Below are 23107 nucleotides of genomic sequence, written 5' to 3'. Positions count from 1 at the left end.
TTACAACCAGTTCTGCTCTATGTCTTGATACTTGCTGTAAATTATAAAGAAAAGCCCCCCTGGAATTTATGAGAATTCAGATGATGACCACCACAGGGGAAAAAATAAAAGCAAAGTCTTACAACAAAACAGTGTCACTGAGCCCCAAGTAGTTGTTGCTTCACTATTATCTCACAGGCAATTGAATTTAATGAAATATGATATTACTTATTGTATAAATGAGATTTTAAAAGAAGCCAGAACAGAACTAATAATATTTCACATTATTATATAGTGGACATTGCATAAATGGAAGGAAATGCAGCATAATTTGAATAGTTGGGGGTTTGCCTACATTTCTATCACACACAGTATCACACAGTATCACACAATGGACAAGGTGGCTTGCATTTGCTGGAACCTGAAACAAACAGAAGAAGCCATGGAAAATAAACTTCCAACTGGTGGTATGCGCTTCTGGGATGTACCTATGCATACCTGTAAACATATACAACTTCTTCTTGCTTCAAAGGGGTACTTCAAAAGGGTGCTTGAGTTGACAATTCTGATGTAACACTTTAACAACGGTTAAATTCTAGCAAGATCTAGTCTTTGAGAGCAACAATCTGCTTCCAGACTCTCCCAAAAACCAACTGTGGGATGGATGACTGCAAGATGGCTGTCACATTGATTACAGGACTGAGAGCTTTAATCCAATTGGCAGCAGTGCTGCTAGGAGACTTGGAAGTCTCCTCTAACCTCTAACCACAATTTAGTGTGCAAATTGTTGTGTTTGCTCTTGGGATGCTTCACTCTTGCCAAAGAGAGACAGTATTTATGATATTTGGCATATTTGTTATTCAGTTAACCCATTCCTTATGAGTAAATACTTTCTTCCCCCCCCCCCCCCCCTTTTTTTTTTTTTTAATTCATAAAGCTCCCAAGAACTATGTATGACAGACAGAAATACATAGCCATGGAAAGGAAAACAAAAGCAAGCAAAACTTTAAATCTCTCTTCTCCCATAACTTTTGCAATCTCTTCTATTGTCCTCTGTTTCACAGGGCTATTTGTCACGATGAAGGGAAGCAGGAATCAGACAGTGACTGAGAAATCTGGTTATGCTTAAACATTTGTGAAATTCAGGGAAATGAGTTGTGCAATCTGACATCAAAGATCAGATGACCCACAGGCTTCAGTTTCCCTGTGAATTAAGGTGAAAGGGCTCTTCAGCCAACATCTTCAATTACTGGCATCTCATAGGACACGTAAACAGGGATTTTTGTACTTCTGGGCATCTGAGCATGGTGACAGATTTGTTCTACTCAGAATGAAAACTCCTCTTCTCCCAGGCAACCACCAGCAGAACAAGTGGACACAGTCTCAGGTTGTGCTGGGGGAAGTATAGGCTGGATGTTAGGAGGAAGCTCTTCACAGAGAGAGTGATTGGCATTGGAATGGGCTGCCCAGGGAGGTGGTGGAGTTGCTGTCCCTGGAGGTGTTCAAGAAAAGACTGGCTGGGGCACTTAGTGCCATGGTCTAGTTGACTGCATAGGGCTCAAGGATGTGTTGGACTGGATAATCTTGGAGGTCTCTTCCAACCTGCTTGATTCTATGATTCTATGATCCTTATTTTATGATTGACAGGAGACCACTAAATCTCTTTATTGCTTTTTTAATTTTTTTTTTGTTTGTTTAATCTTTATTGCTACAGATGAAAGCTCTAAAAATATTTACCCTTTTTTTTCCTTTTCTTTTCTGAGAGCTGTCCCCTCTGCAAACAGCTAGATAGGTGTGTGTATACTACTGTGATTGTTGGATTCCGATTTTGGAGTTAATGTAGCTCATGTGAAAAAATCATTACTGGCAGTAGATTTACTCAGGTGAATATATTATCTGGCAATAGGGACACCAAAGCTGTGTAGCCCAGCTTGCTGTGAGAGCTGCCTAGATTGTTGTGGAGCAGCTGTAGATGTAGGAGCATTGTAAACTTGATGTGAGGACTGGAAGGATATGGCAAACCATATCCTGGCTGCACCAGAAGAAGCATGGCCAGCAAGTCGAGAGAGGTGACTGCTGCTTTGCTCAGTTCTGGTGAGACTTCACCTGGAGTACTGAGTCCAGTTATGGGGCCCCCAACACAAGAGAGACAGAGACTTGCTGAAGCAGGTCCAGAGGAGGGCCACCAAGATGATCAGATGTCTGGAGCACCTCTTCTATGAAGACAGGCTGAAAAAATTGGGGCTGTTCATCCTGGATAAGACAAGGCTCTAGGGGAGACCTTATAGCTCCATTTCAGTATCTGAAGGGGACCTACAGTGTTGGAGAGATTCTTACTAGCAGAGGACACAAAATGATAAACATGAGCAACCTGTGCTGGGAGCATCCTTGAATCCATCTTGGGAGTTAAGACACCAGGCGCTGGGTAGCAACCCCCCACATGCAGCTGCAGGGGGTGGCGTGCCAGCTGCATGTGGGCAGTGTTAGCCAGCCCCAGAGACTGTTATGGTATATTACCCTACCCATGCCTTACATGTAGCCCTGTACCCTCTGATTGTAACCAATCCTGGTGGAGCACGCCTCTTGCCAGAATGCATATAAGTCTCTGTACACGGAAATAAAGCAGACTATGACCATCTAACCATATTGGTGAACAAAGAGTCATTGTGCCCAGGTGCTCCACCGGCATTATTACTACAGGAAGGCTGGGACAAAACTGTTTAGAAGGGCCTGTAGCGATAGGATAAGGAGCAATGGCTTTAAATTGGAGAAGGGGAGATTTAAGTTAGCCATAAGGAGGAAGTTCTTTATAATGAGAGTGATAAAATACCGGAACAGGTTGCCCAGGGATGTGGTTCAGACCCTTCCACGGACAAGCTCAGACTTGATGTGGCCTTGGGCAGCATGATCTAGTTGGAGGCGTCCCTGCTCACTGCAGGGGGGTTGGACAAGATGACCTTTGAGGGTTCCTTCCAAACCAGTGCAACCTCTGAATCTGTTAAACTGTGTAAACTAGAGCTCCTTTGCTTCATGTATGTAACCAATCACACTATGGGATCAAAATAGAGACTCTGTTTGCCCATTAATGAACAAGCAACAACCATAGCACAGAATGAACTGATTATATCAAACAGACATGTACACAAAAATTCTAGAATTGTTTGGTAAAGAGTTTATTCTCAAAAAGACAATATTATTTCATCCTGAGTATGTCTTTTTCAAGGACTATTGATATTCCAACAGCTGAAAATACACCATAACAGGTCCACACATTTTCCACTCAAAAGTAGTTCTATTTTGTGAGTGAATTCTTTGACATTATCTAATTCATTTGTTAAATGGAGAATTCATTTAAATGAGGTCTGGGCTTCAGCCTAGGAGACTGAGGTGAAAACTTTTTGACTCCTATCATACAGAGCGATGTCAGTGAAAAATTGACAGTTAACTAAACTTGTGATAAGTAGAAGTTAGATAACTTGATGTGAATCCAGAAATATCATGGGTAAACAGGTTAAAAAACCCCCTGTATTTCTGAATTATAAATTAGCCAGTAGAAAGAAAACCCATCTAAAATACATAGCATAGTTTTCTGAAAACTAATGCATGCATAACATTCTTTTTCTTAACAGAACCTTGGGATTCCTATATGCACTTTCCCAAGATTCAGACTCCAATGTAAGTTTATATTTCTATGGTTTATTTAACTTCTAAATGTAATTTCAAGAATTCACTATTTTTTTTCTTCATATTTATGTATATGCTTTTTTCCTCTTGTTTTTCTTTCAAATTTATCTATGAATGTAATAGATGTGTTTCCAAGTTGTTCTTCAACTGGCTTATGAATGTGACCTTTATCTGAAAACCTGTTTGTTCTATGTATTCCATAGCTTTTGTGACTATTTACAATATGTATTGCACATCATTTGCTTGATCCAACATACAGTGAAATCAAAGCAAAGACATCCCATTGACCTAGACAATTGTTGGATTAAGCTCTGTGGTCCAAGTAAAGTAGCTGTAATGAATGACACAAAAAAATGTAATAAAGAACTCATTTATTGTCTTATCAAGCTTATTAAAATAACCTAGTGTAGATTATTCAGTTTTCATTTACAAATTCAAATTCAAACAGGATCTACCTGAAGCTCCAGTATGCTGATTGCTGGTGTTTTAAATACATTGTGGTACAAACTTATTACTTCTCCTATTCTGTTGTGTCCATTCAGGTCTTCACACGCTGCTGTATATTTTCTGTAATCTGCTGAAGACTCAGTTGCTCAGAGGCAAGTTGTTCATCAATGAATCTTTGCATTTCTTCCCATTTCCTGGAGCCTTGTTCAATGCCTTGCTGAATCAGCGTGCGTGTTAGTTCAATTTTTTTCCTCAGTGCCTCTTTGGTTTTTTGGGATGTTTGGTAAATGGACTGCCAGTCAAATGGTTTGGGCACATCTATTCTAAGCTCTCCTTGACGAGCAGCTATATATGGCTTTATGCTCTCAGCTGTTATTTGTTCAAGCCAATGAAGAAGCTTTGAGATATACTGTAGGAATGCAGAGTAATTTTCTATAGTGAGATCAATTAACCTTTTGGCCTCACTGATTAACTTTTCTTGGGAATGACTAAGCTGCCCATAGATCTCCTGTAGTTTTTCTTTGACTTGCATGTTATATTCATTGATTATCCTTTTAGCAGCTGCAGACCAATACTGGACTCTTTCCTGAGCAGCAGATGAGAGCTCCATGACCTTCTGTTTTCCTTTTCCTTCAACATCAGTTATCAGGTCATAACATTCCTGGCTGTAGTTTTCCACCAGCTCTCTTACTTGTTGTGTCAGGCGTGTAACAGCATCAGCGAGATCTTCAACATATTTCTTGTGCCAGTCCACTAATGTATCTATGAGGTTCTTCAGCCATCCTAGTACCTTGTCTTCCACCTCATAGTATTTCACTGACCATCCAAGTGTAGTTGGGTCAAAGTATTCTTCCCGCAGTGCTTTTACATAGAGGAGCAGCTGAAGCAGATTTTCTGACAGGTCCTGCAATGCCTTCTGGCTAAAATCTTTAAACTGAGAAATGTATTTTTTGACTTTTTCTGCCAAGGATCTCAGTTTCTGTGCATAGTCTGAAGCCACTGCATCTTTGTACAACTGTTGCACTTGGACTTTGACATCTTCAAAATTTTTGGATTGCAAGCTTCTAACCATTTCTTCTACTTTCTGGAAAACTTGTTGCACTACTTGTTTCAGCTGCTTAAGCCTTCCTGCAAAGTCAGCTTCCTTCAGAGTAGCGAATGTTTGCCTGATTTTGTCCTGCAAATGTTTTAGCATGTCTTTAATTTGATCAAGTACAATATGACCTCTAAGAATTGTTTCAGAAGCGGGAACTCTGACTTCCAGTTCACTGATAGCTGCAATCAAGGCATCAAAGTACTCCTGAAGTTTTGAAAGGCATAAATCAGCATTTTTTGCTACCTTCTCTGTAGTCATAAGGTATATTTCTTCACCAGTGTACTTGTCAGACAGCCCAGGGACCTGGAATTTTGTGGTCTTCAGGAATTCAATGGCTGAGTCAATTAAGTGTTTAATTTTCTTGTGATACTCTTCTATTATGTCAATTGTAGCATCCAAAAGCTTTGCTTTCATTCTTTGATAGTCAAAATGCTCAGCTTGATCTGCTGCTTTTTGATATAGCTGTTTAGCTTTGACCTTCACCTCCTGATATTTGCCAGAGGCCTCACTGGCAGCTGCACGAAACTGAGCATCTATTTGATCTATTTGTTTTACAGCAAATGTGTATGCTTTGTCAGCATTATTCTGCATGATATTCTTCAGCTTTAAGGTGGCAGCGCTAATTTCCAGTCCCGTATGCTCCTTATGATACCGATTAACATACCTATAGACTGCATTTGTCACTTTAGGTACTTTTTCTTTTAGACCCAACAGCAAGTCTTTGGCAGCAGCATCTTTCCAGTTGAATTTTATTTGGATCCGGTCAGGTTTCTTGAAAGTTATCTCACCTTTTAATATGTCAATGTCCTTCTGAGGAGCAGACTGAAAATACAGACAAAGATTAGAAGAAGGTAGCTTGTATATGAAACAAATTCAATACTATTTAAACATTCTCATTTTGCACCTTAATTTCTACTATATACTAGGACAGCTATACTACTGTGGTTTTGTTTGGGTTTTTCATTTGCTTGCTTGCTTGGTTTTATATGTGTGTCTTTTTTTGTCTACTGTGTGTCTGCTCTCATCTTGAAAGGTTATTTTGGAAGAAACTCTATTATATCAAGCTACTTCATCCCTTTTTAGACAGAAAGATCAGAACATAATCTAGTCTGGTCTACTTTTCCTGCTTTTATATTACATCCCTGTTGTATCTCCTAAGTCATGTCAGTTATTAGAATCATAGAATCAGTTAAGGTCAGAAGGGACCACAAGGATCATCTAGTTCCAACTCCCCTGCCATGGGCAGGGACCAAGCCTAGAGCAGGCTTGCCAGAGCCTCATCCAGCCTGGCCTCCAGGGATGGGGCCTCAACCACCTCCCTGGGAAACCCATTCCAGCCTCTCACCACTCTCATGCTGAAAAACTTCCTCCTCATCTCCAGTCTAAATCTCCCCACCTCCAGCTTCCTGTCACTCCCTGATATCCTAAAAAGTTCCTCCTCATTTTTTTTTTGTAGGCCCCCTTCAGATACTGGGAGGTCACAATAAGGTCACCTGGGAGTCTTGAGGTGAAATTGAGATTTCTACTCATTATTGAAATCATTTAATGTGAATTCAAAAAGTGTTTTTTCCATGAAAATATCACAGTATTTAACTTTGTGATAATTTAAATAAAGGAGACATTTTAGAGAGTTACTCAGAGTAAAGATCCTTGAATGAGAATTTTAACACAAATAAATAAATAAAGTTTCCAGTTTTCAGCAGGAAATAGTGAATTATGAATTGTTTGTGATTTCTAAGCTGAATATATAGTCTTGGAAAGTAAGATTTTAAATTTGAAATTGTTGTAGTCTGGCAGTAATAGCAGCATGTTTGTTAGCAAATCTAGTAGTGTTTCCATTCTCTTGATGTATTGTGATTATATTAACAGTTTCAAAAAGGCATTCTGCAGACAGTCTGATATCTTCCAGTGTCCTGATTCTTACAATGATGACTTTTGTATTAATTATAAGTATTTTGATGGATGTACATTAAACCTGATAGGTGGCATAGCTAAACGTGACTTTGCACTTTCTCAGCTGTCAGTGGATGTGCCTTTGCAAAACAGGGCAAAATTCACTGCGTGGAGCAGCTAAAACAGCCTTTTCACACAGACGTAGCCAGGCGGGGGCTGGTCTCTTCTATTGCAACCAGCAATAGAGCAAGGGGACACAGTTTCAAGTTGTGCTGGGGGAGGTATAGGCTGAATGTTAGGAGGAAGTTCTTCACAGAGAGAGTGATTTTGCCATTGGAATGGGCTGCCCAGGGAGGTGGTGGAGTTGCTGTCCCTGGAGTTGTTCAAGCAAAGCCTGGATGAGGCACTTAGTGCCATGGTCCAGTTGACTGGCTAGGGCTGTGTGCTAGGTTGGACTGGATGATCTTGGAGGTTTCTTCCAACCTGGTTGATTCTATGGCTCTATGTTACTTTTAATATCAGAAAGGGCACTGTAGGAAGCAAAAATTTTAATTACTGGTAATATACCTTTTCTTTGGACAAATGGATGGTTAGTTTATAGCTTAACATAAGCATACTAAAACATCAGAGGGGAATTCTTCCTCTAACCACACTCAATCTTTTTGGGTTTTTTTTGCTCATATCAAGCTTACCCGAGTTCGGTAGTAAACCTTTGCTGTTAGAATGTCAGTGTCCATTTCAATGACATAGCCCAAGGTCCCAGCAGAGGGTGAAGATACTGAGCTGGATAAGCTCCTGTCAGTCTCTTGATAACGTACATGGACGTCTGTAAAAGCTGGGCTGATGATGTCTAGTGATGCAATGTGGCTTACAACTCTGCAAGGAGAGTGAACACACAGGTATGAAGGAATGCACAATGCACAAACTCAATGTAGTATGTTTAGATACATCACCTATCACACACACACACACACACATATATATATATATATATGTACATAAACAATGCCTTAGTCATCAAACAAAAATGTAAGGTTTTATTACCCACATTTCTTAGGATTTAGCCTAAACACTTTGAAACCTTCATGTCACTTCAATTTTCCAATTTTAGATAAAAATGTATTGAGCTCTCTTGAGATTGTTCATTAAATTAGTGCAGCAAAATAAAACTTGTAGCTGTACCACTGCCAGCTTTCTACTGCATTTTTTTCCCACCAACACTATTGGTAGTGTTTTCAATCTGCATTTGTTCTTGTCTTCATGGACTCTGTCCCTTGAATGTAATCAACAGAACAGAGATCAAAATAGGTAGTTACACCGACTCCAGCATCTCTAGTAGCAGTACTTGTGAATAAAAATTACTCTTTAATGGCTTGCAAGGATCAAGTGAAAAAAACCTGATAAGTCAAGGATCAGATCTAGAACTGCTCTGATTATAAAATACTTTACTTACATTGAACAGTTTTGTGAAAAGCTTAGCTGGAGTAGCTATTCTAGAAATTCTGAGAGGGAACAGATTCCCAGCTACTGCACAGCTAAAATGACAGGGTAGCTACATAGATTCTGATTAATTACAGAAAAGCACTCTGGGGCATTAGAGATCAAAGCAACAATAGATCATTAACAACTGTGTCTGTTATAAATTACATTACTAAAGCAACTATTTACCTAATTCCTGAAAGAGTAAGATCTTCCTTGTAGTTTGCACTCATGTCACGATGTGAAAAGCTGCCAGTTGTCTTCATAAGAAACTTGCCTTCTTCATACTTGTAGTTTGAAACAACTATGAAAAAGATTTCAAATGTGTGCATTTCCAGAATTTAGTGGCAAACAATAAAAAAATGCATATCTAGTTGTCACTTAGAGGTGGCTACTTGTGGGGTGTTTCAGTAGCATGCAATATTAGGTATCAAGAAACTGAGTTCCCACAAAGCCCCAGATAAAAAGATATGAAAATGCCTGTTCAAGTGGAGTGTTTTAAAATCCAGACTTTTTTATATGTTTAGGACAATATGGCTGCATTCATGCAGATCTTAAATGTGGATTCTAATTTCTTCAGAGGTTAGAATTTTATTCAGAGGTGTACTTTTAGTATTATTATAAAGTCCAGAACTCAGTGCTGAACACATTAGCATGACATATATCTAGACATCAGCCTTCAAGGTGACTGACTGAGACTCTGATAATAATTTATGAAAAAATGCTAGCAGTAAAACTATAATCTAGCATTAATGCTAGACAGACAGCAACACAATCCTATGCAAAGTTCTTGGGGGGGGGGAAACCCAGAATGCTGAAAATTATCCCTAAATTGTGGCATAGAGAATTCTAATGTCTTACCATTCAAGTCATATTCCAAGAACTGCAATGTTGAGCTGCAGGTTGAGTCAATGGACTGTTCAAAAGAGTCCTTCTTGTTTGTTAAGTCTGTTGTCCAGGTGACATTGTACAAAGGAGAAGCAACTTTGAAAGATCCAGTCAAAGCACCAAATGATGGGAAATAAATTCCAGCAGGCAAGGATATTTTGAGAGGAGGGATCTCAATTTTCTGTTCAGGAATTGTAATTGTAGGCAGATCAAAATCTGCAATCTTACTAGCTACTTCATCCAGATCTACCTGGAAACTGCCGAGTGAAATACTCTTTGGAAGAGTGAATTGAGGCACAGTTATTTGGTATTCAGGCATTGTCACCTCAAAATATGGTATTTTATATTCTTCTAATGTAATATAATTGGCTCCTACATCCACTTTGGGGAATCTCAGTTTTGGCAGTGTTGGTAAATTGACATCAAATGGAACTGTGCTTAGCGTCTGTGGAACTTTTATGTTGCGCAAGTCAATGGTGTACGCTGGGACCTGGAGAGTGGTGAAAGGAACTCTGAACCCTGGAGTGCTGAGAACGGGGCTTGGAGCCTTTAGGTGTAACTCAGGAATACTAAAAGTGAAGCCATCAGTCAGCTTATTCACAGGTATGGGGAAAAAGTAACCATCGTCACTCTTCGTGTACACAAGGGATGCTGACCCATTTAAGTACTGTTTTCTGTCAGCACTGGTAGTGACATCCAACTTCAAGATATCCCATAAGCTCTTCTCAGAAATGGGACACTTTATGGTTTTGAGGAAGCCCACGTACCCTTCCAAGGATCCAGAAATATCAAACTTTGCCTTCGATTCATCATTGGATAACTGCGTATCATGACTGAGAGATAGTGACTGAATTTGGGCTGAACCCTTCCATCCGATTTTCTGGTTTGCAGTGCTGATTTTCACTACAACAGCTTCATTAACTGAGGCTGTGTCCAGGAAGGAATTTGGCTGGGTGGCCTGAATCTGAAGATCTGCTGATATAACCCAAGGAGCCAGCTCTAAGGTGGCCTTGCATCTCTGAGCCCCCGTTGTTGTGAAAAGAGGTGTGTATCGTGCATAGTTCTTCCCATTGTGCTCCCAGACTGCATACACACGATGTGTAGATGCTTCAACTGCAAGGATTTCTCTCATGTCATTGTTCCAGAAGCCATCTGCTTTGGAGTGAGTCTCAAGCTTGAGAGATGACCGAGCTCCATTAGCATTCAGATAGGTGTTTGCCTCATGGTCTAGACTTCCAGAAAATGCATTTCCAGTGTAAAATACTCCATCAATATCTGCATTTGTAGAAGTTTCCACTGATATGTAAGATGTTAGGCTCTCCAAAGCAAGTTTGTGAGTGATTCTTCCCTTAGCACTTGTGCCATATTTAGGAGTATTAAAATCATATGTTAATTTTAGTCCTGAGGACAGAGTGGGCTTAGATTTGGTATTTCCAGAAAGTTCTTGGCTGAAATTCATTTTTAGAACTGGTGTGTTGATTTCTGCATTTGTTGCCACTAAAGCTTCCATGTTCCTCCTTGTGAGACTAATAGTGCTGTCATGATTTCCTCCCAGAAATTTGTTGTTACTCAGGGACAATGCTGTGGCCAACTTCAAACCTCTTTTTCTGGTCAAACTTGTTGAGCCATCTAGTTTAAATTGCAGTGCATCAATGACAGAAGAGGATGAGAGACCGAGGTGCCCAGCAATATCTGACTGATTGAACAGCCCAGCATTTGCAGTTAAAGTAATCACACTAGATTTAAATGAGAAGTCATAAGTAAAGTTTCCCATGGCAGGGATTAAGATGTGGTTTGATGGGCTGTTGATTCTGAATCTAGGAAGCTTTAGAGTGCGTAGATCCTGTGGGACATGAAGAACAGGAAGTTCCAGGGAAGGCAAGACTAGTGTGTAAGATGGTACTGAAAAGCCGATCAGTGGGACTGTGAAAGCTTTTGTGCTTATTTCTTTTGGGAGCACGTAACCGAAGGCTGGCATCTCAGCAGTAAAAGGAGAAACCTCAATATTCACAATTGGGATGGTGTACCCTGGAATCCTGAAGGTCCGTGGTAGTTTGTTTAGTGATGTCTCTATTTTGTATTTGTCAAACTTTGTTTTGGCTTCATTATAGGATTTAGTGAGAAAATCTAAGGCAGTGTTTCTTCCTTTCTCAAAATACCTGTTAAAGAAAATGATGTATTTATTAAGTGCTTCATGCACTGCTGCTAAAGGAAGTGGGATTACATGCATATCTTTGTTTTTGTCATATTGAGCATTTAAATTTAAATCAAAGGATTGCCTTGTTGTCTTCAGTAAATGTTTCAGGCCTACCTTTTCCCACAGTGAATAATCTTTTAGCTGAGGAGTTTTGATTCCGGTGTAGGGAACTTGAAGCTGAGGAATGGTTAGAGGAATATTTAGGAAGTCCAGGTTGGCATCTCCATTCATTTCAACGTGCACGTCAATTTTGTCATCGTTGTTGCCAGCAGATATATTGTGGGAATATCTGTACTGATTGAACCTGCCAGTAGCTTGCCAGCTGACCTGCTGAACAGAGGAACTGAGTGCAAAACCATAGTTATTCAGGAAGTCAATTTTGCCGGTCAGTTTCATTGGGAAGCTGATTTTCACATTTCCATCATTGTTTGTTAATAGGCGAATTTCAAAAGGCTGTGCCAAGAAGGAAAACTCATTATTTACAGTTCCAGTAATCCGTCCATTGAGGCGAGCATTGTGAGAGCCTGTTAATTCTACTTTCATTCCTCCAAGCTGTCCTGTGCCTTTCACATTGAGAACGCTACGTCCCACACGCTGTGACTCGATTTCAGACTGAATCTGAAGTGTTGCATAATTTAGAAAACCACATTCATACCTCATAGCTTGGTTGACTTTCAGGTACTTATCATTGATTCTGTTGTTAGCAGAAAATGTAATGATGGGGCCTTCAACCCTGAAAGTGGCAAGTGAATCATGAGTGCCTTCATCAGAGAAACTAGGAGAAGCCCATTTCCAGTTCCCTTTACCAGTGGAGGTAAAAGATATATGTCCTGCTTCTATCTCTGTTGTCATGTTATTGACCAGATCAGCCTGGCTGGAGATATCAGCTTGTGGAATATTCAGTCTGTGGGAATATGCTGTTCCACTCTGCATCCAAATTTTCCTTTGCATCTTGACCATTAAATTGTTCTGTAGTTCTATTGAATTTCTCGTTGTATGTAAGTTTGCTCTGGTTTCAGCTTCACCTTCTACTGACGTCCCTAAAAATACCAATTCACTGGTGTGATCAGCTTTAAGGAACTTGTGGTTGACCTTCATGGAATTTTTAACGTTCAGCTGCTCCATCTCAGGAGCCAAGAGACGTGAATCTGCAATAACACTGAAAACTAAAAAGTCTAATTTGGATGTTGTTTGAGCTGAAAGGGAGGTCACAAATTCTGGACTGTTTGCTGACGTTGTAGTATTATGAACCTCAGCATGTGCAGACAGTGTAAAGAATGGAGAGGTGACTCTGAAAGCACCAGATAATTTGCCAAATGTGGGGATGGTCACAGCATGTGGGATACGCGGAAGCTCGAAATCTGGGATCTTCATGCTAGGAATCTGTAGGTCGTCTAGATTCAGCTTTGGAACCAACATTTCTGGTATTTGAAACTGAGGCATTTGTATTTCTGGAAATGAAATATCAGCAAAAGGCATATCTTTCATCTTCAGATCTTTAAAATACAAACTGATTGCTGGCAACTGGAATTCACCAGAAATGACTTTGTCTATTGTTGCCACTATCTGACGTTTAATCTCATTCAAGTCAATTGTCCAGGAAGGAATTTCAAAGGTATTTAGAATTGTGAACTTTGGGGTAGTAAATTTCATTGGGATTTTCATGTCCTTAAGTTTCTTGAAATTTACCTCATAGGAGGGGATATGCAAATCAGTCAGTGGAACAATGAAGTCCGGTGTTCGAAATGTTGCTTCCCGAAGACTTCGGAGACTGACTTCAAAGGCAGGTATAGTGACTATAACAGTTGAGATTTCAGGGACTTTAAATCCTGTTTCAACAAACTGGTTTATATTTTCAGCCCAATTTTTTAGATCATATTCTCCAGCCAAAGCAACGATTTTCTTAAAAGCTATGTTCCACTGGTCTGAAATGTACATGACAACAGAGTTATAGAACTGGCTTATCTTCTGAAGAAACCATTGGAATTCCTGGGAAATATCCATTTCAGAAATCCTCTCTCGCAGGTCTTCCAGATATTCATTTACCTTGGCTTTAAAATTTGCAAATGTTGTTGAGTTTATGAGCTCCCTGAACCAGGTAATTATTGCAGCAAGCTTGGTCTCCTTCAGTTGTTCCATGTATTTTGAAATTACAGCTCTAAAATCTCTCATATATTGTTTCAGTGCTTCTGCTTTCTGCGGAAGTTCTAGATCTCTGAGTTCTTCATTTATTTTGTGGGTCACTGCTTGGATTTTTTTATTTGTGTCATCAACAAACTGGTTATAGTCAAAAGATTTGAGCATTTTAATAATCGTGTCAAGGAACACGTTGACTTCCTTTATCATCATTTCATAATCAAAGTTTTGCACTTTCTTGACAGCATCATCAATAAAAGCGATGACTTTATCAAAGCATGCTTTCATATCAATATTCTTCAGGTAGCCGGTCAGTTTCTGGACAGTTTCTTTTATTCTGTACTGGTTAAGCAGTTCTATCATTCTGTCCATTAAATAATGTGCCTGCTTATCAATTTCATATTTTACAATCAGTTTGTGCACACGACTTCGAAGAGCACTAATCTTCTCAGACACTTCATATTCCTCCATCCAGTTCAGAATAAAGTCTTTGATTTGTTCAAGAGCCTCTCTAATTTTTTTAATTGGTAATGAACTCTTCAAGTTTTCTATAACTTCTTTAGCATCAAAACTTTTAATCAGCTGTTTCAAATTTTCTGCAATGCTCCTGACATCAATATTCTGAATCTGAATCTTGAGTTCTTCTAGATTTTCCTGCATCCTAGTTGTAATCCGGTATTCATCATCTATATTTTTAATCCAAGCCAAAGTACTGCTTCCAATTTTGGTAGGGTGAAACTGGCGGAAAAAGAATTGCAATTTTTGAATAGTGTCAACTACAGTTATTCTTATCTTATATTTGTTATCTAAAGCTGCCACTGTTTCAGCTATTTGGTCAAGAAGCTGTGCAACGAGAGCTTTAATGTCATAATGATCCTTGATATATTGCTCAATTCGTGTCAGATAGAACTGTAGCTGAATTAGTATTTCTTGAAGATTGTCCATGATTTTTTGCAGCATAATTTGGAGATCATCAGATGTTATTCTGTAGTCCTTTGTGAAAGCAACCAAATTATTTTTCATGCTTCTAACTCTGCCTTTCATATCTATTTTATCCACATAATCATTAATGTGCTGGGGGAGTTTATCCAAAGCTGACTTGTATTTTCTCACATGTTGATCTATGTTAATGTTTTTCAGGTAACTTTGTATGGCCTGCAGTGTGGATAGAATGGTACCTCTGATTTGTTCAAAGTAAACTGGCAAATGTTCCAAGAACGGCAGGTTAATAACATGCATATCTTTATTTTTGTCATACTTCACAGAGCCAGAGATGCTGAACTCCTGAGGCTCTGACACACTGCTCCTGAGGCCAAATATGTCAATTAAATTAACTTCTTCAGATGTAAATGGTAGTATGATTGATTTATCCATTACAGAGAGATCTGCTAAAGCTCTTCCACTAAGCTCCACGCCAGCTTTTTCTGCATCATTGTAAGCACTGAGATCTTGTGAATATACATTATTGTTTATCTGACTTTTGAATCTCCAAGCACTTGACTGCTCTGATGGAGTAAAGAGCATATGAACTTTGTTATCAAGCAGGGTAGTGTATCTTCCTCTAGACTTCAAGCTATGACTGCTAGATCCTCTGTAATCATGGGACAAAGTGAAAGCTAGAGGCTCTGCTTTAAGCAGAAATTTGCTGTAAAGGTCTCCTGTGTGCTCACCCATAGCAATCAGCTTTCCATTACCGTTGGTATGTACATCGGTAGTGACAGTAAACGGGACCATCGTGGAACGCACGACATTGGTGAAATGGAGAAATTTGGAATCACAGTTTGTGTTCATAGTAAGTGAGGAAGCAAGTCCTGCCACATTCAGATTAACCCTGTGACTCACTGCTGCACCTTGAATATTTGCGACTGTATCTGTTTTAAAGTTTGCAGTAAGATCAGCAAATGTAATGGTGTAGGTATGCCTTATTTCATCTGCTCCATAGGCTCCTCTGACATTGCCACCCAAGTTCAGCTTCAGAAGCTCGAGAAGCAGTTCTGCTTTGTTGGAAACTTCTGCTTTAGTGTATTTCATATTATTGCTCAGTTTAGCTGTAAGTGAGGTAGGCTGCAGTTGTAGGTCAAAAACATGCTTGTGGAACTTGTCAAAGCCGAAGCTGTTGTCTAACTTCGAAGCAAATGTTAAGTATAAGCCAGGAATATTCAAGTCATTTGTATAATCCAACTTCATCTCTTTGAATGATCCTTGCAAATTATTTGAAAACTTGAGTCCTTCTCTATTAACTCTGAAATTTAAAACATGCTTGCTGTCCACACCAAGGACTGCACTCTGATATTCACTTCCAAGTGTTATTTCTGATAGACTCAGTCTTCCACCTAGGTTAAATTTTGCGCTGTTTTTACCATAGCGCCCAGAAGAGGATAGTGACATGGAGCCTCCAGCGGTATCAAGTTTGGCATTCACTTCACACTGCATTGTCAAGGGACTGAACTGCACGTTTGTGGTTGCACTGCTCGCTAGACCATATTGATTGACATTGAGTGATGATTTATGTGCAAGTCGATTCCTTTGATCGGTCACAGAGATATCAGTGTTGAATACAAGATCCTGGGAATTGAGAGAACCTGCAAACAAGGCATAGTACTGGGTTTGCTTGTAAGAGGCTTGGCACTCAGATCGAAGTGCTGCCAGTTTCTTTGACAAAATTAATTCAAGCTTATTGACACCTGCAATATGTTGATATCTGCCATTTGTTTCAGAGGTAATTTTCAGCTGGCGCTTTTCATACTTCAGTGATGCTGTGTTCTTCAGTAGTCCATTTTGTACATCAGAGTTGGAAGTAATGGAAAGTGAATCATCGCCGTATCTGCCAGATATCTGATTGGTAGCCTGAAGGTAAGAAGAATCCAACTTCAGATTTGATTTTCCTTCCAAAACCTGTCTCTTCTCATTGTATGAGCTTGACAGAGTGTAAATGCTTCTTGCAAAGACAGAAGCCACTTCCAGCTGTCCCTCCATCTTAACGTTATTGATATTCACGTTATTTGCCTTTTCACAAACGATATCACCAAAAAAGGAAAGCTGAGCACCAAGAGTACTGGATGCTGTAAGTAATATGGTGTTGTTTGCAACTGGACTCGCTTCATGACTCTTTGTCCTGGCCAGCTTAAAGTCTGATGTTAAGAGTCTGTGCTTCAGGTGATTTTCGTATGCACAGGTGAATCCAATTCTATCATATGATGCTTCTCCAGAACCTGAAATAGGAGAAAGGAGACAAAAGATGTCACTAAACTTTTATGCTACTGTTTGAATTGCAGTTACTGCATTTTACTTTAAAGGCCAAACTGTTTTGGTAAATCCTGAATAGTTACATTAAAATATTTATGTGGAAAATGTTATTGTTTTGGTATTTGAGGTAATGTTTTGAACTACGAATAAGCTAAATCTTTATCCTACTCTACTAAATAAAATTATGTGAATCTACATAAACTGAAGTCATTATTAAAACTTAGATTGAGATGACAGACTCTCAAGAATAACCCATATCTAATATTCTTGGGTTTTAATGTTTTCTTTATCATGCGTCATTTAGAATGGGGAGTGTAGAAAAAGAGTGAAGTTACCTTGTCCTTTTGCAGTTTGAGAAGTCAAACTGCAATTTTAGAGGCACTAACTTAAAAATACTGGTCTTATGATCCAGACTGTTCAAGTTGAGGACAACTGTTACATAGTTATGGCAGTATATGGATATATAGAAGTAATATAAATTAAACATACTGATTTTGCCTTTAGGGCCTGAATAAACGGTATCATGTAACAGCTCTAACAACAAGACAAAAGTGATTTCAGATTATACACCTTTCTTTAAATAAGCAAAAGGAAAATGAATGCACTGTGTTTGATACATGGGAAACAGAGGAATTAAAACACTTTTTGCCAATGTTGCGATATTAGCATACGTTGTTACCTTCCACACTGTAGGAAAGCAGCTCAAAAACAGAATCAGCATTTGTGGTATAAGTAGTTCTTATTCTGGATGCTTTCTCTGTGCTGGTATTAGCCAATGTGTATTCTGCTGTCCAGTTGTAATAGTTGCTGTACACATTAACAGAAAACTCTAAAGCTCCAAATAAAGGCACTCGGAGAGGATAGGATTCTGGAACGGTGAATGTTGGGATTCTGAATTCTTGAGATGGCACACTTATTCCCACTGACTCCATTACCAGAGGAGGTGTTTTAACAGTCTGTGGCACCCTCATGTCATGAGATGATCTTCCACCAAATGGCAATGGGATATTAATGAGAAAGCTGTCTTTATTTAATCTGTATCTGACCCGGCCACCACTAGAAAAAAACAAAAGTATTAGCAACCAAGAAGCTCAAGAAGCACATACAGAAATTCCCATGTTTCCTACTGTTCCCATGATACTGAGCTTATATCAATGTTTACACTTTTGGCTTAGAAAGAAGATGCTTGTTATTACAATTTTTTAAGTGCTCCTCTACCAGGACTGGTGAGTGAAGTCAATGTTTTTCCCTCTTATTTTGTAGCCAGGGAAACTGATAGGTCAAGTAGTCCAGAAACACATTCTTTATGGAAGGCCTTGCATTAGAATTCAAAGGCTCCTAACTCTTTGCTCAGACCTTAACTAACTTCAGCTCACAGGTAGGAAGTGTCATTCAGGGGGCTAAATGCACAACTGTTGTGAATCTTAATTTCTACTCTGAGGATCCAAATCTGCTTTCTGAACACTACTGAAAAGATGTATTGGCATGAAAATGATCCTCAAAATGAAGGAATGTGAATTAAAATAGCCAATATATAGGGGGAAAAAAGTCCTTCAAAAACACTGCTGCACTTGTTTAGTGGGGCATGCTAAGTACCAGAAAAAAGTGATTATATTCTTAGAAAAGCTAATGGATTCTTATAGAAATGCATGACAAGACTTATTAGCATTATAGAATCATAGAATCATTAAGGTTGGAAAAGACCTTTAAGATTGATGAGTCCAACCATAACCCAATTACCCGGACCACTAAATTATATCCACATGTATGTGCTTCTTGAACACCTCCAGGGATAGCAACTTCATCACGTCCCTGGGCAACCTGTTCCAAGGCCTCACCACTCTCTCAGTGAAGATGTTTTTCCTAATGTCCCATCTAAACCTCCCCTGGCACACGCCAAACCCATTTCCTCTTATGTTATTGCTAGTTAAATGGGAGAAGAGACCAACACCATCCCCAATACAATGTAAGATCACAAATTATATTGTATTTATCTTTTTGATTAGAAGTATTTCAAAAGTTTCATTCAAATATTCATTGTTTATTTAACTCTGAAAATAAATAAATAAATGAATAAAAATCTAACCATTTGACCAGGACTGGAAAAAATGGTTTGTCAGCTGAAAAGCTCGTGGGGAAAAAGTGTAATTATGTAAATGAGAAACAGGAGGAAACTTGGCCTTAATTGATGAACGAACAATAAGCTGGCAAAAATTCTGTTCTTGTTTGCCTATCTGGTCTTTCATATTACAAAATCTTCTTTTTCACTCTTAGAGCTACATCTTAAAATTAAGGAAACACTTTTGAAATTGGTTCCCTTACGTAAAATGGGTCAAATAGCAACACCACACAGCAGTAGAAATTCCTATTATTCCAATTGTAATGTGCAATTCTGATAAGAACAAAGAGAAGAAACATTGTTTTCCCTTGCTTATACTTAGCTTACAAAGCAATAGAGATGTGTGTCACTAACATACAGTCACTAACCTACAGTTTCATACTACTACAGTGAGAACTGGGTCAAAAAAAAGATGGAAAAAACAGTGCTAAAGGGAGAGAAAATGCAAGTCTGTTCTCCATCAGTTTTTGTAATCCAATCTTACAGTAGCTTCTGTTGTCCTTTACATTAATTTCAGACATCAATATTTCTCTAGAACACAGGACAACTAATACAGACATGGTTTCTATCTATCACAGTGGTTGCTGTAGGTGTATTCTGGAGATGTTAACAAGCAACAATGTTCCTTTAATTCTTATACATGTGCAGAGCAGCAATAGCAATAACGATATGTGCTGGGAACTCTAATGAAAGCAAACCCTGGCAGATGCATGAGCATTTTAAAGTCTGGATTGATTCTGGCTGACTTACAGCACTATTTTCTAGGAAAAAAAAATGAATTATACTGCTTATCTGCCTTCCAGTCTTTCACTTTGTTTGTCAAAGCCTTTTATTTAGCACGTGTAGGAGAATGGGAAGAACTGTCCAGTAGGACTGCACAGGAAGAAGTAGAGGCATTAGGGTTATGGCCAAAGACAAAAGGATCTGTAGCAGTGCAGGATAGGAAACCTGGTTTCATTAGTTCTATAGTTTACAATATAGATTGCTGAATGCAGTATTTTGGTTTAGTTGTCATTCCTACATAATACAATACTTAAGGATATATTCATATACTGTATGACTGAACATAGTAAAGTCAACTCTGTATTAAAGACATGCACAATTTTCTCCATATAATTTAATCTGTCTGGTCTTAATTTTTTGGTTATGATTCTTATAGTATACTAATGTTTACAGCAAGTCTCTATTTTATAAAAGAAAGTAAAATAGAAGAACATAAAAATACCAAAAAAATGCAACTATTTTCAGTTTCCTAAGTGACTATCCTAATTTTCCTACCTTTTCAGGAAAATTTCTTCAGGAATGGTGATAACAGGCAGCTTCATGTTCTGAATGTTGAATTCCTGCAGTCCACTTAGTTTGTCTTGCAGAGTCTGGGCATAGGGGACATCTTTTGATGCCTTTTGCAGCCAGGTGTTGGTTGCCTGTAATAAGGAGACAAGTTTTTCAAAGTTTTAGGGCTTACCAGTCAGTTATTCTAACTGTCCATGTAATGACCCCATGGCACCTGATAAAGTGACTAGTTAGATAAAAAACTGGCACTATACATTTCCATTTATTTATTCTGGTGAGTGCTTTTACAAGTACTTCCATTTTGACTTCCCTGGGGGAGGCAAGATTTCCCCAGGGCTAAGTGGTCAAGCTGTAACATCTACTGTAGGTGGAAACATACCACAATAAATTGTGATGCAATATGTCGCAGTGTGATGTCTGTATGAGCCACTTTCTGATCCAGCAGTTCACTGGCATGCTTCTGTAAAATTTCTGGATAGTCTGAAAAGTCAACTGGGAAACCAGAAGACAATTGTTTTGCAGCAGCAGTGGCACCTGAATTCCACTCTAGTTCAACTTTCTCAGAATCTGAAAATATCACAAATTTAAAAGAAAGGGATGCAATTAGTAATGCTCTTGTGCTGTTTAGGGATATACTATACACTAACATAACAAGACGCTTAAATTTATAGCTTGTACACATGGATCATCCTTTTGTCCTTACCGTATCTGAAGAGAACTCTTTCTGAAATGGAGTTTCCATAAGTTGTTCCAGTGGAGCTCAGCTGAAGGTATCCTTTAGTTGGTGAATAATTAAGCAGCGCTTCAGTTCTAAGTTCAGTATGCAGGCGAGGAACAGAAATAGAGCCTCTCAACAATGCTTCTTCTATTCCAGCATATCTATGAAAAGCAAAAAGCAAATGTGAACACAAAACCTTTCACTCTGCTTTTTCACTTATGTTTCAGGAGTACTTTCAACATGTAAATCTATAGCAAAGGCATAACTGATGTTAAAAAAACAGATTGAATCAAACATGTCAATTCTGGACCAACTCTCTGAATGTTTTCAGTTTCTGCTAGTTACTTCAGGAAATCTGTGATAAATTATTACAATGCCACTGGACAGCTACAAACAACAACAATAGCTCCATATTTATTTCATAATCCTAAAAAGGATAGAAATCTGTACCTGTCTTGCTAAAGTTGTACTTGAAACAAGTTTTGAACTCTACTCCGGTTGAAGTCTTTGTTAAGGATATAGATTGTGGCCATGAATCACATAGAATCAAAACACTTGATGAAATATATTATGCCACTGGGTTTCATTTTCCTTTATTCACATTTATTTTATATCTCTGTAACTTTATTGACTTGAGCAAACTCCTAATATTATGTTAGGGTAAATGAAAGGGAATTGAGGTCCCTGACATCTGTCCAAAGCTCCTACTGATATCAGAGGCAATTCTGCATGAACAGAAAAGACAAAGACTCCCTGGGGCACCATCAAGATCACAGAATTCCATGGAAGATTGAGGTTTATTAAAGAATGTGATCAGCTCATTTCGCTACAGGCTTGTGAGGCAGACAAATTTAGAAACCCTGGCAGGCTGAACATTTTTGTTAGCTCCCCTGTAGATGTTCCCGGAAATATTCTCATTGCAAGGCGTGGGAATTTTTACAGGAAGCTCTCAGTTATTTTGGGTTGTGTCGCTTGTTGAGTGCCATTAGATTTCTTCACGGGGAGATGTAGTAACTTTTTTGAGGGTCAAACATACTTGGTGAAAAAAAGTATACCTCTCTGAACAAACCCACTCTTGTTTATAACTCGGATTATCACACCTGCAATAACACTAGCACAATGCCATTTTTGTAGTCATGTCTGTGCACAAATGGAAGAACTAGCTCAAAGAACTTGTAATATAAGTTATATATATATATATATATATATATATATATATACACTATATATGTATGGTAGGAAAGATCAGTTGGAGTACTGGATGTATTTATTTGCTAGATTGCACATGAAATACTTCCAGGATTTTTAAAGAAGCTTTGAATGAAAAGTTTACATGACTCTCCACAAAAGCAGTTTCTCCAAATTGAGGTAAAATATCCCAGAATTTTCTGTCTTCAATAAAACCTTCTGCTATCTTAACCAAAGATATCTGTAAAAGCCCAAGTGGTTTCCTTAGTTACCTTATCTGGCCAGTAAGAGTAACTTCAGAAATCTTCTTGTTGTTAAACTCTAAGACGAAGGTGTATGCCTTCTTCCCAGGAATGGATTCATCAGTAATTCTGAAGTTTGTACCAAAGTCAACATCAATATCTGGAATGTGGACATCACTGGTCAGAATCTTTCTGTCTCTGTTGTATCTGAGGGTCAGTGTGGCCTCATGCTGATTTACACCTGGAAAATAGAATGCACATTGGTTATTTGTAACTATGGAATCTGTTTGGACTTCTCACAAATGGAAAATAAAAAAGGATTAACTGGAAATTATTTCCCTCTGAAGATCTGATGCAATCTTTGATGAATTTGAGCCAGAAACTAGGGAATTTCTTTTTTCCTCATCTACTATGCACACCACAGGCTGATCCACTGGACCGGTCACTGCTTTTGTTATGTAAACTTGTTATCCCACTGACTCTCCCTCTGAACAATTTGCTG

The 23107-nt window shown here is 38.7% G+C and overlaps 1 protein-coding gene across 1 annotated transcript in view; it reads right to left on the bottom strand.

The window, feature by feature from the left end:
• Positions 1-3136: 3136 nt before the first annotated feature.
• The window catches only part of APOB (apolipoprotein B), a 40048-nt gene continuing 20077 nt past the window's right edge, over positions 3137-23107 (bottom strand). The window contains exons 21-29 of the mRNA XM_064146788.1: positions 22636-22846; positions 21161-21336; positions 20837-21024; positions 20443-20588; positions 17725-18101; positions 9440-17011; positions 8768-8882; positions 7792-7975; positions 3137-6028 (exon numbers count right to left, since the gene is read on the bottom strand). Of these exons, the coding sequence (XP_064002858.1) occupies positions 4202-6028; positions 7792-7975; positions 8768-8882; positions 9440-17011; positions 17725-18101; positions 20443-20588; positions 20837-21024; positions 21161-21336; positions 22636-22846 (10796 nt within the window). The 3' untranslated portion in view covers positions 3137-4201. The remainder of the gene's footprint in view (positions 6029-7791; positions 7976-8767; positions 8883-9439; positions 17012-17724; positions 18102-20442; positions 20589-20836; positions 21025-21160; positions 21337-22635; positions 22847-23107) is intronic.

The sequence above is a fragment of the Pogoniulus pusillus genome, chromosome 7 (genome assembly GCF_015220805.1).
Source record: "Pogoniulus pusillus isolate bPogPus1 chromosome 7, bPogPus1.pri, whole genome shotgun sequence".
Taxonomy (NCBI): domain Eukaryota; kingdom Metazoa; phylum Chordata; class Aves; order Piciformes; family Lybiidae; genus Pogoniulus; species Pogoniulus pusillus.
This window is presented reverse-complemented; position numbering and strand designations above follow the sequence as displayed.